Below are 16,303 nucleotides of genomic sequence, written 5' to 3'. Positions count from 1 at the left end.
CCCCCCTGATCTGCCACCACCTTCTCCATCTGGAAGTGTACCCTTTTGCTGACCAGCCAGCGCCTTCGCCCCCCCTGATGGGACCAGCGAGCGTGGCTACCTCTCGAGCCCTTCCATCAAATCCGGAGTGAAACACTTGGCTAACCCAGCCCTTTTTAAGTCTCACCTGGTCCTTCACCCTCAAGTGAGTCTCCTGCAGCATTGCTACATCGGCTTTCAAACTTTTAAGATGTGCAAGCACCCTTGACCTCTTGACCGGACCTCCTAGTCCTCTCGCGTTCCACGTGATTATCCTTACTGGGGGTCTCTCACCCCCCCCCCACCTTTCTTATCCACCATCACCATACCACCGGGCCCTGCCCCATAAGCCTGACCCGCCCCTGTCCATTGTTAACATCGAACCCCTTCCCCCCTCCCAAGAACCCCCCCTACAAAAATATCCCCCAACATCCATCCCGCCACCCCCTCTTGCTCGCCTCGTAGGCCCATTGAAGCCTGCTATCCAGGCTCCAACGTCCGCAGTCCTCCTCTCACCTCACCCCCGTTCACTAACTGACTTTAGTTAGCTAGCGCAGGTGGCTCCCCCCGCCAAGACCTCTCGCCCCCTTCCGCCCAGTCCCAGAGAAAGAAACACCAAAACAAACCCAACAATCCAACCCCTACAATTCACTAACATAACATTTAACCGTCGCAACACAGAACGCCATTAACTTGAACTCTGTAACAATGCAAAGAGAAGTAAATTTCAATACAAATCAGTAAAAAGAAAGTTGTAACATTTGTACATTTTCCAGCCGCTCAAACACAGTCCACAGTCTCTCTTCCAGTTCCGCTCTTCACGTCTGTCCCAAGCCTTCTGCCCTCACGAACACTTCAGCCGCCTCCGTTGTCTCAAAATAAAAGTCTTTGGCGTTATATGTTACTCTCAACTTCGCCGGGTACACCGCACCAAATCGCACCCCCTTCTTGTACAAAGCCGCCTTCACTGGCCCAAACGCCGCTCGTCTTTTTGCCAACTCCACCGTCCAGTCCTGGTAGATCCGAACCGCAGTACCATCCCACAGCACCTCACGCTCCTGCTTCGCCCAGCTTAATACTTTCTCCTTCATGCAAAACTTATGTAAGCAGATAATTCCTGCCCTTGGCGGCTCGTTCACTTTGGGCTTCGGCCTTAATGACCGATGAGCTCGGTCTAGCTCGTACAGGGTGGGGCTCTCACCCTCCCCCATCAGCTCCGCCAACTTCTTAGCGAAGTGTTGCATTGGCCTTGGGCCCTCTGTCCCTTCGGGCAAGCCCACAATTCTCAAATTGTGCCGCCTTGAGCGGTTTTCCAAGTCTTCCAGCTTTGCTCGGAGTCCTCTGTTAACCTCCACCACCCTCCGCAGCTCGTCCCCCATCGAGGTGACCTGGTCGCTGTGTCGCGTCACGGCCTCCTCCACCTCCTTCAACTTCTCGCCCTGCTATCTCACCTCGGCCAATGCCTTTGCCACCTCCACCCTGATCGGGCCGATTGCCTCATCCAACAATGACCTCAACACGACCGCCATCTCTTTCCTCAGGATCTCCAGGTGCCTCACCAAACGTTTTTCCAGCTCCACCACCATCACCTCGGTCAACTTCTCCACCGTAAGTAGTGCGGCCCCGCCTTGCAGTTCGACTTCCGCCATCCTGTCAACACTTTTGCTTTTGCTCGTCTTCTCCTTCGGCGGCGAACCCGCATTTCCTCCTTTCTTCGACGCTGCTTTTCGCATCCTTTAGCGGCTTATTGTTTTTTATCTTCTTTCCTTTCTCCTCTCTCCTTCACCCTCCTGCCCTTCATCAATCTGACATTCTTCTTTTTGAAAAAAAAAACTTTCACCAAACTTCCTTAAATCTTCTCTCTTTCTCCTCTACATTCACCTGGGACTAGGCTTCAACCTTCTTTCTTCTTCCTAGGTGGGAGCCATCCGACATGGAGCACCCTCCCTACATGGTGCCCTGGCCTCAGGCCTGCCGCCTCGGCCTCCTCGTAGCTCCGACCCCGCTGCTCTGACCTGCCGGGCCCGGCGCCTCAGCCCCCGCCGCCCGACACCCGCGCGGGGTTCTTCGCCGGTTTTTAAACCGGCCACGCTGGCTGCTCGTGGCGGCCCCAAAGGCCGACGATAGTCGGGGAGTGCATAAGGACTCGGGGATTTCCCCGAAATCGCCGCGAATCGCGGCCACCGGCGGGAGCTCTTGTTATTGCGGCCACCCTGCTCGCCCACGCCACCGAAAGTCTCTGACCACCGTACTTACTATAATGCAGAAGTAATCACCTCACAGAAGTTTCACAATGTAAAATCTATTAATTGGATAAATAGTTCATCCAACTTTTTCTCACTGGTTCATGATTCTGTTTTCTTTGACGTACAGAATAATCTTCAGGATCCATTTTAATTACCAAAACGTATATAGGGTCATGATTAACATTGAAGTCCCTTTTCTTGTGTTCATTAAGTGAATGCTGATGGTGTGGTCAGAGATTAGTGGATTGAATGAGTGATTGAGCCTGACTCTGAATAAGCTGAATTGTCGTCAGTGTAGTCATAATTCAATAAGAGCTATTTACATTAATTCAATAACTCTTCTAGGCGCACACACCAGAAAATGTTCCTGTTCTAACAAACCTATTTTTAAAATTAAGTAAAATGATAGTATGACAAAGTGAATGAATGTTTATCAGAATGATATAAACTGATGACTTTAAAATGAGTCTTTTCAAAATGTTTATTTTTGAGAAAAAGCAAATTGGAGATTTTTGGACTGATTTATGGTTATGGTAGTGCCGTGATTCCATTACTGGGCTAGTAATCCGGAATCCTGGATTTGTAATTGAGAGAATATGAACTCAAATCCCATCAGTTTGAGAATTCAAATCCAGTTATGAAAATAAAAATTGTTGGTATTGGTAAAAAAAGAATACCATGAAACATTTTTGTTTTTATTTTAGATTTCCAACATTTGCAGTATTCTTTTTATCCAAACCAACTTTGTTTTCACCAGTCGTTCCCACATTCCATATACCAATCCTTCATGGAGAGATTGGAGGCCTCTTCGAGGCTTCTGTCTGTGCTATTCAATAAGCAGCCACGAGGAGCTGCCTAAGAGTCCCGCAGGGTGGCACAATCCATTTTGTTCCTATCTGCCAGTGGAGAAGCTTAAAGCAAAAAAAAATTTCACAGGAGAGTTCTGTACGAGGACCTTAGCACAGAAATAATTCTCATCCACCATGATCGATGATTCATTTTTCCTCTGCCACAATGATATGAAAGCGGTTCCTGTATTTCAATTGAATCTCCAATGGTAACTGCAGCTGAAATGTGTACAGACATGGTTGAAAATACTTTAAAAGCCATTGCTGCATGTGAAGTCAGACTGTTTAATGACGCTTAAGTGAATTGTTTACCTTTGCAAAAAGCACTTGTATTATAATTGATTAGTCTTAATAAATGAGTGGACTATATCCTAGTTATATTTCTCTGCAATGTTTAATAAAGTTGCCATGCCATCCTCCTCAACCACCTCTGGTGTGCAGCTGAGTGGGACTGCCCTTTGGTGGGACCAGTCGTACTTTTCCGAATATCACTTTTAAAAAAATATAAATTCGCATTTTCTCCCAAATTTACACCCACCAACAATAAACAATAATCAGTAACAAATATGTCAATCCCCATATCAATAACAACGATCCCATCCTCCCACCAAACCCAAAATATTAGCCCGCATGTTCACATAAACAACTGACAAAAAGGAATCAGGAATCACCCATAGCCACCATTAACACCCACCGCTCCCTCCCCCCCCCCCACCCTCCCCCCCCAACTAATGTTCGATGTTATCCAGTTCTTGAAAGTGCATAATGAATAATGCCCATGAATTGTAGAAGCCTTCTGTCCTTCCTCTCAGTTCAAACATAACCTTCTCAAGAGTCAAGAATTCCAACAGGTCCCCCCGCCACACCAGGGCACAGGGTGGAGAGGCTGCTCTCCATCCCAGCAGGATCTGCCTTCGGGCGATCAACGAGGCAAAGGCTACAACATCTGCCTCCGCACCCGTTTCCAACCCCGGCTGGTCCGGCACCCCAAATATGGCCTCCCGACGGCCCGGGCCCAGTTTCACGTGCACCACTTTAGAAATTACCCTAAAAACCTCCTTCCAGTAATCCTCGAGCTTTGGACAGGACCAAAACATATGAACGTGATTAGTGGGGCCCCCCCCCCGCAACATCACATCTTCTACTCCTTCAAAGAATCGGCTCATCCATGCTCGACCTCGTGAGGTGTGCCCTGTATACCACCTGCAGCTGTATCAGCCCCAACCTTGCGTACGAGGTGGAGGCATTCAGTCTCCGGAGCACCTCACACCAGAACCCCTCCTCCATATCCCCTCCCAACTCTTTCTCCCACTTTGCTTTGATCCCTTCCAGTGGTGCCTTCTCCTCTTCCAAAATAGCTCCGTAGACCGCTGACACTACCCCCTTCTCCAGTCCCCCTGTCATCAGCATCTCTTCCAGCAATGTGGAGGCCGGCTCCTCCGGGAAGTTCTGTATATCCTTTCTGGCAAAATCTCAAACCTGCATATTTCTCAACATTTCCCCCTGCTCCAGCCCATACTTCGCTTCCAGCTCCTTCAATCCTGCAAACCGACCCCTAAGAAACAAATCTTTCAGTGTCTTAATCCCCTTCTCCTCCCATTTCCAAAAATTTCCATCCCACCTCCCTGGCTCAGATCTGTGGTTCCCCCGAATCGGCATTTCCTTTGACCCTGCCCCCAACCTGAAGTGTTGCCGAAATTGCCTCCAAATTCTCAATGAAGTTATTATTACTGGACTCCTTGAGTACTTCCCCGGGGCTATCGGGAGCGGCGCTGTTGCTAGTGCTTTCAATCCCGACCCCCTGCACAAACTCTCCTCCATTCTGACCCACTGGGAATCAACCCCTCTTACCCAGCTCCGCACCTTTGGCAGGAAAATTGGCACGCATTGAAAAATAAACAGAAATTGTGGCAACACGTTCATTTTAACTGCCTGTACCCGACCCGCCAGTGACAGAGGGAGACCATCCCACCTTGCTTGATCAGCTTTCACTCTCCCCACCAAACTAGAAATGTTGTACCTGCGGAGCGCCCCCTCCCCCCACCCGCCCCACTCCCTACTGGAAAGTATCTTGAGCTGATGTTGTTTGTGCGGACACTCGCCCTCGGCTCCATATATAATAGCTTTACCCAGTTCACAAATCTGGGTCCAATCCCAATCCGCTCCAGAACTGCCATCAGGTACCCCCATTCTACCCGGTCAAATGCCTTCTCAGTGTCCAATGCCACAACCACCTCTGTTTCCTTCCCCTCTGCCAGTGCCATAATGACGTTCAATACCCTTCTAATGTTCGAAAACAGCTGCCTCCCTCTCACAAACCCCGTCTGAGCTTCACCTATCACCTTCGGGAAGCACTCCTCCAGCCTACCCGCCAGTACCTTCGCCAATACTTTTGCGTCCACATTCAGAAGTGATATGGGCCTATACGACCCACACTCCGTCAGATCCTTATCTTTTTTTAGTAACGGGGAAATCGATGCCTGCCCCAAGGTTTGTGGCAACACCCCCTTCCCTATCGCCTCCTCAAACATCCCCACCATCAGGGGTGCCAGCTTATCCTTGAATTTTTTATAATATTCCACCGGAAACCCATCCGGCCCTGCCACGTTCCCCGACTGCATCCTCCCAATTGCATCCTTTATCTCCTGCTACACTATCGCTCCTTCTAATGTAGCCCTGTCCCCCTCCCCTAACCTCGGGTACTCCAACCCATCTAGAAATTCCTGCATCTCACGATCTCCCCCGGGTGGCTCTACCTGTACAACCTCTCATAAAATTCCACAAAAACCTTGTTAATCAGATCCGGCGCCAGCACCAGCTTCCCTGCCCTATCCCTCACCTGCACAATTTCTCTTGCCACTGCTTTCCTCCAGAGCTGACCTGCTAACAGCCCCGCCTTATCTCCATGTTCGTAAACTACACCCCTTGCTCGTCTCAGTTGGCGCACTGCCTTCCTGGTAGATAGTCGGTCAAAGCTCGCCTGTAGTTCCTTCCTCTTTTCCAGCTTTGCTGGGTCCCCATCCTCTGCATAACTCCTATCTACCTCCAACATCTAATTTATTACCCTCTACCACTCCAACCTCTCCTCTTTGTCCACCCTGGCCTTAAATGAGATCACCTCCCCCCTCACCACCGCCTTTAGAGCCTCCCAGACGACCGCCCTCGACACCTCACCTGTACAGTTGAAACCTACATATTCCTTAATTACCTTTTCAATTTTGTCACAGAACACTTGGTCCCCCAAAAGTCCCACATCTAATTTCCACCCCGGCCTCTGCACTACCCCCTTCTTCAGCACTATATCCACCCAATGCGGAGCATGATCTGACACTGCAATTGCCGAGTATTCCGACCCCTTAACCCCAGCCAACAAAGCCTTCCCCACCACGAAAAAGTCGATTCGCGAATATACCTTATGGACTGCTGAGAAAAACGAGTACTCCCGCTCCCTCAGGTGCAGAAACCTCCAAGGGTCCACCCTCCCCATTTCCACCATTAGCCCAGCCAGCGCCTTCGCACCCCCTGATGGGACCAGCAAGCGCGGCCGTGACCTGTCCAACCTTGGCTCCTGCACCAAGTTCCAGTCCCCCCCCCACTATCAGTTCGTGTGTGTCCAAGTCGGGGATGGCCCCAAACACCTTCTTTGCGAATTCCACATTGTCCCAATTGGGGCCATATACACATAACAGCGCTACTAACCTCCTCTCCAGCACCCCTGTCACAATCACATATCTACCCCCCTGATCTGCCACCACCTTCTCCATCTGGAAGCGCACTCTTTTGCTGACTATTACCGCTACCCCTCGAGCCCTTCCGTCAAGTCCAGAGTGAAACACCTGACTAACCCAGCCCTTTTTAAGTCTCACCTAGTCCTTCACCCTCAAGTGTGTCTCCTGCAGCATTGCTACATCGGCTTTCAACTTTTCCAAATATCACTTGTGTATCTCCAACAATGGATTCTCTTCAAGCTCTGCATTATCATCATGAGTTCTTCAAGAAACTATCATAAACCTCAACGTCTCCAAACTGTAAGTCTCGCTTGACATCATCACGTCTTCACTAACTTCTATTTTTTCCCTGCCTTAACATTAAATTTAGGATCTCATCCCATCTTCAAATTCACCTATGGTCTCATTCCATCAATGAATCCCCTTCCAGCCTCTTCAGCTTCCTGACTCTGGTCTTTTGTGCATTTCACTCTCACTTCAGTCTTCAACCTCAGCCCTAAATTCCCTACCACAAATCTCCTGCAGCTGTAAAGCTTTTTCAAAACTCATATTTTAACGGAGCTTTCAGTCACCCCATTCTCTTTTTCCTTGCAATACTTTGGAGTCTGTTCCACTAATATTTCAACCGGAAAGTTATTTTGGATAGTAACGGTGTAATAGAAATCCAAGTCATTGTGGAGGAGATAGTCAGTGAAGTAGCAATGTATCAGTTGTAACTATGAAATAAAAAAAGAAACAAGGCTTACCAGAGTTCAACAGAAGAGGAAGGTTCTACGTTTGATCCCTCAGATTGTGATGAGCTAGCTGATCAGCAAGGGCTGCAAATGAGGTACAATGGTCTTAGTGTCCCTGGACTGGAGGATGAAGAAATTCGGCAAGGCCACTTTCCCTAATTGTTACCCAACTGGAAAGCAGATATGCCTGGATGTCAGATGAAGATGGAGTGCAGCTTGGATAGAGTAAGAAGCTGGGAGTTTGGTAAGTGAAGGGCTTTGGTTAAGAAGGGTAATAGGTGCTTTTTTCTTTTCCTCCCTTTTTGGTACAGAGGAATAAGCTGATTGGTAAGCAACTGGCACATTATTCTATTTATAATAAATAGTTTGTAAAGTTAGGTTATGGCCAGGCAGCTCTGATGAGTGGAATGTGCTTCCTGCGGCACGTGTGTATACAAACACATCTGCAGGAGGTTTCACCAGCTACAGAAACTTGAGCTCCAGATTTTGGAACCCAATAAGTTACTGGAGTCACTGTAGTGCATTTGTGAGGCAGACAACTTCACAGATAGCATGTTTAGGGAGATGGGCACACAGCAGGAAGAGATGGAATGAGTGACCACAAGGTAATTTAAGAAAAAAAGGCAGATAGAGCAGGAGTTCCCTGAGTCGATCTAGCTTGATAACCGGTTTTCCATTTTGGATACTGGTAGGGTGACGGTACCTCTGAGGAGATCAGCAAGAGCCAAGACAGTGGCTCCAGACAGGTGTTTCTGTGGCTGTAGATGTGACTCCAGGATGGTATGCTGCCTCTCTGGTGCCGAGGATGTTACAGAGTGCGTACAGGATATTTTTCTGTGAGAGGATGTGCAGCCAGAGGCCATGGTTCACATTAGTACCAACATGATAAGTAGGAAGGGAGGTGAGGGACTGAAAGTGGATTTTAGGGAGATAGGAAAGAAATGAAAAAGCAGGATCTCAAAAGCAGTAATCTCAGGATCAATCCCAGTGCCACGTGCTGAAAGAAATTAGTATTAATAAAGAGGTAGAACTTGAAAAATTGGTTCGATTGTAGGTTGGTAAATCCCCTGGACCTGACGAGCTACAATCCCGAGTGTTAAAGGAGGTAACTACAAAGATAGTGGATGCATTGGTGGGCATCTTTCAAAATGTATTCTTGAAAGATTCTACGACTGGAAAGTAGTAAATGTAACCCCACTATTTAAGAAGCGAGGGAGAATGGAAAAGGAGAGCTACAGACTTGTTAATTTGATGTCAGTAATAGGCAAAATGTTAGAATCCATTTTAAAGGATGTGATAATTTGACACGAGAAAACAATTATGTGCTTGGGCAGAGTCAACGTGGATTAATGAAAGGGAAATCATGTTTCACAAACCTGCTGGAGTGTTTGAGGATGTCACTTGTAGCATAGATAAAGGAGAACCAGCGGATGTGGTATATTCGGATGTTCAGAAGGCTTTAGACAAGGTCCCGCAGAGGAGGTTAGTAAACAAAATTATATCACATGGGATTGGGGATAATATACTGCTATGGATTGAGAATTGGTTAACAAACAGAGAACAGAGAATAGGGATAAATGGGCCAGTCTTAGGACGGCAGGCTGTTATTAGTGGTGTACTGCAAGGATCAGTGCTGGGGCCACAACTGTTCACAATCTATATAAATGATTTGGATATGGAGACCAAATGTAATATTTTCAAATTTGTTGATGTTGTGAGGATGCTGAAAGGGGACTTCAAGGGGACTTCAAGGGGACTTGGACAGGCTAAGTGAATGGGCAAAAACATGGCTAATAGAATATAATGTGAATAAGTGTGAAGTTATCAACTTTGGGAGGAAAAACAGAAAGACAGTCTATTTCTTAAATCATAAGAGGTTCAGAAGTGTGGGTGTCCAAAGGAACCTGGTTGTCCTTATTGGTAAGTCACTAAAAGTCAGCATGAAGGTACAGCATAGCCTTCTGATACCTACAGTAAACAATTAGGAAGGCCTTCACCACAAGGGTATTTGAGTACATGAGTAAAGATGCTTTGCTGCAATTGTATGGCGTCTTGGTGAGACTATACTATATTGTGCATAGTTTTGATCTCCTTATCTAAGAGGGAGTACTGCAGAGGTTCACCCTGAGATAGTGCGATTGTCTTCTGAGGAGAGATTGAAGAAACTGAGCCTGTATTCTTACAAAATTCTTACAGGGCATGATCGGGTAGATGTAGAACGGATGTTTCCCTTGGCTGGTGAGTCTAGAACCAAGGAACACAGCCTCAGAATTTAAGACTGGGATGAGGAAGAATTTCTTCACTCAGAGGGTGGTAAATCTTTGGAATTTCCTTCCCAAAGGGCTGTGAAAGATCAATCATTGAGCATGTTCAAGATAGAAATCAATAGATTTCTGGATACTAATGACATCAGGGCATATGGGGATAGCATGGGAAAGTAGCATTGAGGTAGATGATCAGCGATAAACTAATTGAATGGTGGAGAAGACTTGATGGGCTGAATGGCCTACTCCTGCTCTGATGTTGCTATGTTTCTCTGTAGACCTGATTGGATTTGGCTATGATGTCTTCCAAATGAAATAGCATTCTGATACCTATTACCCATCTTCACACATAAAAAACAAATGTTAGGACAATGTACTGAAAGGCTTCCATCGGCTGAAACTGTATCTCAACATAATTTGGCACTGTCAAGAATGGAATAGGACGTGGGGTGGGATGAGCGGGTTAGGACAAACCAGGAAGTAATAATTATGTCCTTGTATTTAGAAGAAGTTTGGAATGAAAATGTATTCTAAGAGAATAACTTGGAGGAAGATGAGCTTAAGTTGCCACTGCATTTGCTTTGTGCAAGTCTGTTTGCTGAAATGGGTGGCACGGTGATGCAGTGGTTAGCACTGCTGCCTCATGGCACAGAGGTTCGATCCTGGCCCCAGGTCACTGTCTGCATGGAGTTTGCACATTCTCCCCATGTCTGCATGGGTCTTACCCCCACAACCCAAAAGATGTGCTTGGTAGGTGAATTGGCCACGTTAAATTGCCCCTTAATTGAAAAAATATGAATTAGGTACTCTAAATTTATTTTTTAAAGTCTGTTTGCTGAAACAGGGTAGAAGCTGAAACAGAGCAAAAGCTCTGCCACTGATTTGAAGATAATTAAACAGAGCAGCGAACACTAAGGAGTAGTGCAGTTTTTGATTCCTTAATCTATTTGACCTACAGATTGTGCTTATGTTTGCGTTATTTAAGAAGGATATTTTTCCATTATCTTTTGTCTTTTAAAGAAATTACTTTATGATTTTGCTGTGGCTCTGTAATGTGCTCTCTCATCGGCAATTTTCAAAAGTGAAGCATGGAAAAAGAATCACTGTGATGAACGGCATTCTGCAAACCAAAGTGCACAATCTGTGAATTTAAGTTTTATTGTGGATACGTACTAAATATAATAATGCTTTGAAAAATTACTGTTCCAATTCGCGAGGAGCTCTTCCAAAAATTCAAATTGATTCTAGTGTCTCTGCTTCAATTTGGTTTTGAGATGAAAAACAAGCCCGTTATTTCTTTAAGCTTAGGACACTGAATCTGCGCAAGCTGAGGCAAACATTTGCAAGCAGTAAGAAAAAGTATGCAGTTCAGGGAATGACACTCAGGAAGCAATCCTGAGTGAGTTTCTGCATTGAGGAGGAGGAGGAGCAGGTGGTGGTGCCAGAGGATCAGCAGCACCTGCTGCCTTACTGGCCACATGACTGCCATCAGTCACACCTGTGCTTTGAGAAGTTCCACCAGGTGGTGAAATTAGCAGCTAGTAAGCAGGGAAGGTTTGTCTGCACTGATTGATGCATTGATCACCTGTCTGAAATATCTGTGGGCAGCAAATTGGCTGATAATACAGTTGATCCTTATACTGGTCTGTAAGGAATCAGAGAGAGAAAGGTTAAGGCTGACGATGGCTTCAACAACATTGGCAGTATTGTCCTATGCTTGCAGCAACTGATGTGGAGATGCCGGCATTGGACTGGGGTGGGCACAGTAAGAAGTCCAGATTAAAGTCCAACAGGTTTGTTTTGAAATACTGGCTTTTGGAGCACAGCTCCTTCATCAGCAAATGGCATAGATCTGCAATTGCCTGTTGCTATTGCTAAGGTGTGCAAGGTCTGTAAATACAGTCAATGGCATAATGATTGTGGATGTGGGTATCTGAGACTGGTGTCAACTGATCTTCCTGTCGTGCATTCTTTCACTTGTATCACTTCACCCATTAAATACTATTTTGGCTTGTTTAAGGTAATTACCATTTTTAATTTTAAACTGATTAACCAAACAATGTGGGATGCTGTAGCTTGAAGTTAGATGCCATCTTGCTGATAGAGCTTGTGAGAAAGTTAATATTCTAAGAGGTTCCCTTAGTCAGGTTCCCTCTTCCCTGAACTCTAGTAAGCGCTTCATTTATAGCCAGCTTTCCAGCAGTTTTGCAGACAGTATTCAGCTGCTTTTGTGCTAACATTAGCATTTCCGGCATGTTCTGATGAAACAAGAACTGAAAATAAACCAGACAAGAAGCTGAAGAAAAAAAACACCTGCCTCATTAAAAGCCAATCTGCTTATGAAACAAATGAACCTAAAGGACAGGAAATTGAGCGAGGAATACTTGAATGTAATTTAAAATAGAATTGATTATTTTAATGAAGCCCTTGCATATTACACCGGCCGGCTTAACAGGCTACCAGAAACCAGTATGATATGGGATCCGTCAAAATCAATTTCCATGCAATTTCTCAGTGGCCCCAGTAGCTTGTTCCACTGACAAGAAAATTTGCTTCTGTGTCTTTTTTTCCAGGAGAAACCTTCCCACATGGTAGGGGGAATTTGAGAATTTTACTGTACTCCGGAAGGGACCAATATTTCAAGTTGGTGGAACCCTGAGGAACATTCAGCTAACATCAATGTTTCTGGGGTTTTTTCCTGCCTGGCTTTTCACAGCCCTTTGAATAGTACAGACTGCAAGCTTCATCACACCGAAGAAAATTCACACCGACTCATCTGTATGATTTATAAATGTTATTGGAATTTCAACAAAGCCTTAGAAGATTTTTAGAAGAGCAACATGATTACTTTATGTACGGCATCAGACATAGAGATGTATTTTACAAACCTTCTAGGTTAACAATTCTTGCTCAAAGGTTTGATCTGCAAGAATAGACAATTATGTGGACTGGGGGACAGAATTTCTAAGCATGGTTCTATTTTTTCAGTGGTTTGAAACAACAGGTATGGTTATGAATGTGCATATAATTACAGACGTAAATTGAGCATGATGATATTGTCAGGAGCATCAGACATATATTTTGTTGCATGGAGTAAAAATTCAATTTTAGGACCACAGATCCGGACAAAAAGATCAATAAATCAAGTTAATGTTTGTGTCAATGATTAACTGACAGCATTAGAAAGTCTCAATTAGAAATAGGTGGCTTTTGCTAAATAGAGATCTGTGGTCATTTCTTAATTTAAAATATTCAAATATATTGGGAGAAAATATTTACTCCAGTAATTTGAGATTTATCTCCAGATAAATTACTCACTATGCAAATTCAGTGCTCTGCAATTCAGTTGAATTGTTCAAGATTTCATAGTATTTTAACATATGGGGAATATTTATTTGTTATATTATCATAATCCAAATGTAAGTCTTTTCAACATCAGTAATTTCCTTATCAGGAAAAGCAATGCCTGTCTAATAATTGCAAAATGGGAATATTATGCTGCCAGCAAGGTAGAGAATATTATTGAGCTGTAATCATGTAAATTTCCGTATGTTCATGATATAGAATTGTGAAATGGTTATGGCACAGAAGATGGATGTTCAGACATAATTCCTTCTTCAGAAATTTAAAATGCCGTTAATAATGAGACTGTGACTTTTTTTTATTAATTCAAGGGATGTGGGTATTACATGGGCCAGCATTTATTTCCCATCCCTAGCTGCCCTTCAGAAGGTGGTGGCATGCTTCCATCTTGAACCGCTGCAGTCCCTGAGATGAAGGTACACCCACAGTGCTGTTAGGGAGGGAGTTCCAGTATTTTCACCTAGCGACAGTGAAGGAACGACGATATAGCTCCACGTAGGATGGTGAGTAGCTTGGAGGAGAACTTCCAGGTCTTGGTGTTCCCATGTATCTGCTGCCCTTCTTCTATCTAGATGGTAGAAATCATGGGTTTGGAAGGTGCTGCCTAAGGAGTCTTGGTGGGTTCCTGCAGTGCAGTAGATGGTACACACGGCTGCTACTGTGCGTTGATGGTGGAGAGAGTGAATATTTGTGGAAGGTGTACAAATAAAGCAGGCTGCTTTGTCTTGGATGGTATTGAACTTCTTGAGTGTTGTTGGAGCTGCACTCATCCAGGCAGCTGGGGAGTATTCCATCACACCTCTGACTTGTGCCTTGTAGATGGTGGACAGACTTTGGGGGAGGGGGTCAGGAGGCGAGTTACGCATTGCAGGATTCCTAGCTTCTGATCTGCCCTTGTAGCTACAGTTCAGTTTCTGGTCAACGGTAACCCCCAGGATTTTGATAGTTGATAGTGGGGAATTCAGTGATAGTATTGCCATTGAATGTCAAGGAATGATGGTCTGATTCTCTCTCGTTGAAGAGGGTCATTGCCGGACACTTGTGTGATATGAATGTTACTTGCCATTTGTCCCCCGCCAAACTGACTTAAAGAACAGGTTGATGAGTTTTCCAGACCCACCGACTTACAATAGATGGAATTTTCTGGCTCTTTCTGCTGACGAGATCTTCCAATCCTGCCAAAGGCAACCCCCACAGCAGGTTCCCTGGCGGCAGCATGGGTGAGCCATGCTAAACACTGTAAACTTCGCCGGAACTGGAAGACCACCGGCCCCATGGTGAGCTGCCTCCGTCGCTGGAAAACACGCCGCGGGGGATCTGAAAATACCGCCCAATGTTTTATTTTAGTGCAACATCTAACGCAGTATTCCAGAACACTGTTTGTCTGTCTCCATCTGCTTTAGTCTCCATATCTTCAACCACTATTAGATGTTGTTAGATTTATTCCTGTCACATTTCTACTTGATCTAATACTCATCAACTCATGACCCTGTAAGCCCATGACACTTTTTCATGGCTGTTCTTGATTGCGTTCTCTTATCTTGGATGACAGTGCATAACGTAGCAGTTATTTTTATATACTGCAAACATTGCAGCATAATCTTTCCATAAAGATATTCTGCTCAGATTGTTACATTGAATTATTTGTGAAGACAGTCATGATTTTCTCAAAAATGCATGTCACAATACAATATCAAAAAGATTATGCTACTGTCTAGCAAATAAGCCAACCTATTAGGACACAGGAGAGGCCAGTGCCATACTAAAGGTACAGAGGCCTTGAAATGACTACTTTCAGATATAAATGTACAATTACTTTTATATGAAATTGTTACTGTTTCACTTTTAAATCTAATTATTTGGAAATGATGTAAGGAATAAACTAAAATCATTATTTTCTTAAAGAACTAGGCCTTAAAATTACACTGCCAGATACTAGTCACGTTAAGTTGAGTACAGTGTGTTTATCTGCAATTGATTTATCTGTTATTTAAAATAAACTGATTGATGCCTTGGGTAAAACGCTAGAAGGAGAAGCTTCGGAAAATTGGGTTAAGTATTTATACGTGTAATTTAATTTGAAGTCCCTTTGGACTGTCTGTTCAATAGTTTGAAGCTAACTTCATATTGATAATAGTTATGATTTTTATTGAAAGCATAATGGAGATGTAATGCATTACACTATTCGAGGAGCAGTTTACAAAGTGCATTTGAGAAAGAAATTACTCATGATGGTCCTTTCTAGCGTCTTCTACTAACACCTGTATCTACACCTGTCCGGTGTCTTTTCTGGATCTTCTAACCTGAGAATGACCCAAACTCACGAGGATACAATCCAAAAACCAAATCCGCAGAGAAATTCATCCAATTATAGACATAGCAAATTCTGTGATCTTACACAGGCCCTCTTTATCTGCCTTTTAGCCTTTATGCAACTTTTTCAGTCCTTTTTTCTGTTTGCATGGTTGATGATGTAACCCAGGACAACAAGTGTTCTAATTGTAAATAAAACTTAGATTTCAACATACTTTCCCCCTAATTCTGATAGATGTAGAATACATCTACATTTATAGACTATAGACTAGTGACCTTAATATTAAACTGAAATCTAGTGAAACTTAATGCTCAAAATAGAAAAAGGAACGATGTAAGATTACATTTCAACATTTCACAAAAGCTCATGCTGTATCTCATAGTATGATTTCAGGAGCTTATTTATTTCCTTTTCAAAGACAACACTGCATACCTTGCTGCATGGTGCAATCCAATAGCCAATCGAAAGAAATGGGAGCCCAAGTGCAATAGCGAGCACCACAAGGCATTTCATAGCTATTGACTGCTCCCGTAATCCTGAGAGGTTTTCATACCATATTGTGAGTAATTGCTGTTGGCAATTGGGGTGGGCAACAAACTGTAAAGAACAAAGAAACATTTGTTAGAACAAGTCCTGTAACATACAGGTGGATGAGTTGAGTAATATTTTCCTCATTCCTACATATTTCTGTTCTTATTCAATTTAATTTATAATAATAATTTGTTTTGTCACAAGTAGGCTTACTAGTGTAATGATGTGAAAATCCCATAATCGCCGCATTCCAGCGC

The 16,303-nt window shown here is 44.3% G+C and overlaps 1 protein-coding gene across 1 annotated transcript in view; it reads right to left on the bottom strand.

The window, feature by feature from the left end:
- The window catches only part of LOC140408472 (short transient receptor potential channel 3-like), a 234,142-nt gene that overhangs the window by 121,369 nt on the left and 96,470 nt on the right, over window positions 1-16,303 (bottom strand). The window contains exon 5 of the mRNA XM_072495720.1: window positions 15,948-16,112. Coding sequence (XP_072351821.1) covers window positions 15,948-16,112 — 165 coding nt within the window. The remainder of the gene's footprint in view (window positions 1-15,947; window positions 16,113-16,303) is intronic.

Source organism: Scyliorhinus torazame, chromosome 3 (genome assembly GCF_047496885.1).
Source record: "Scyliorhinus torazame isolate Kashiwa2021f chromosome 3, sScyTor2.1, whole genome shotgun sequence".
NCBI lineage: Eukaryota > Metazoa > Chordata > Chondrichthyes > Carcharhiniformes > Scyliorhinidae > Scyliorhinus > Scyliorhinus torazame.
This window is presented reverse-complemented; position numbering and strand designations above follow the sequence as displayed.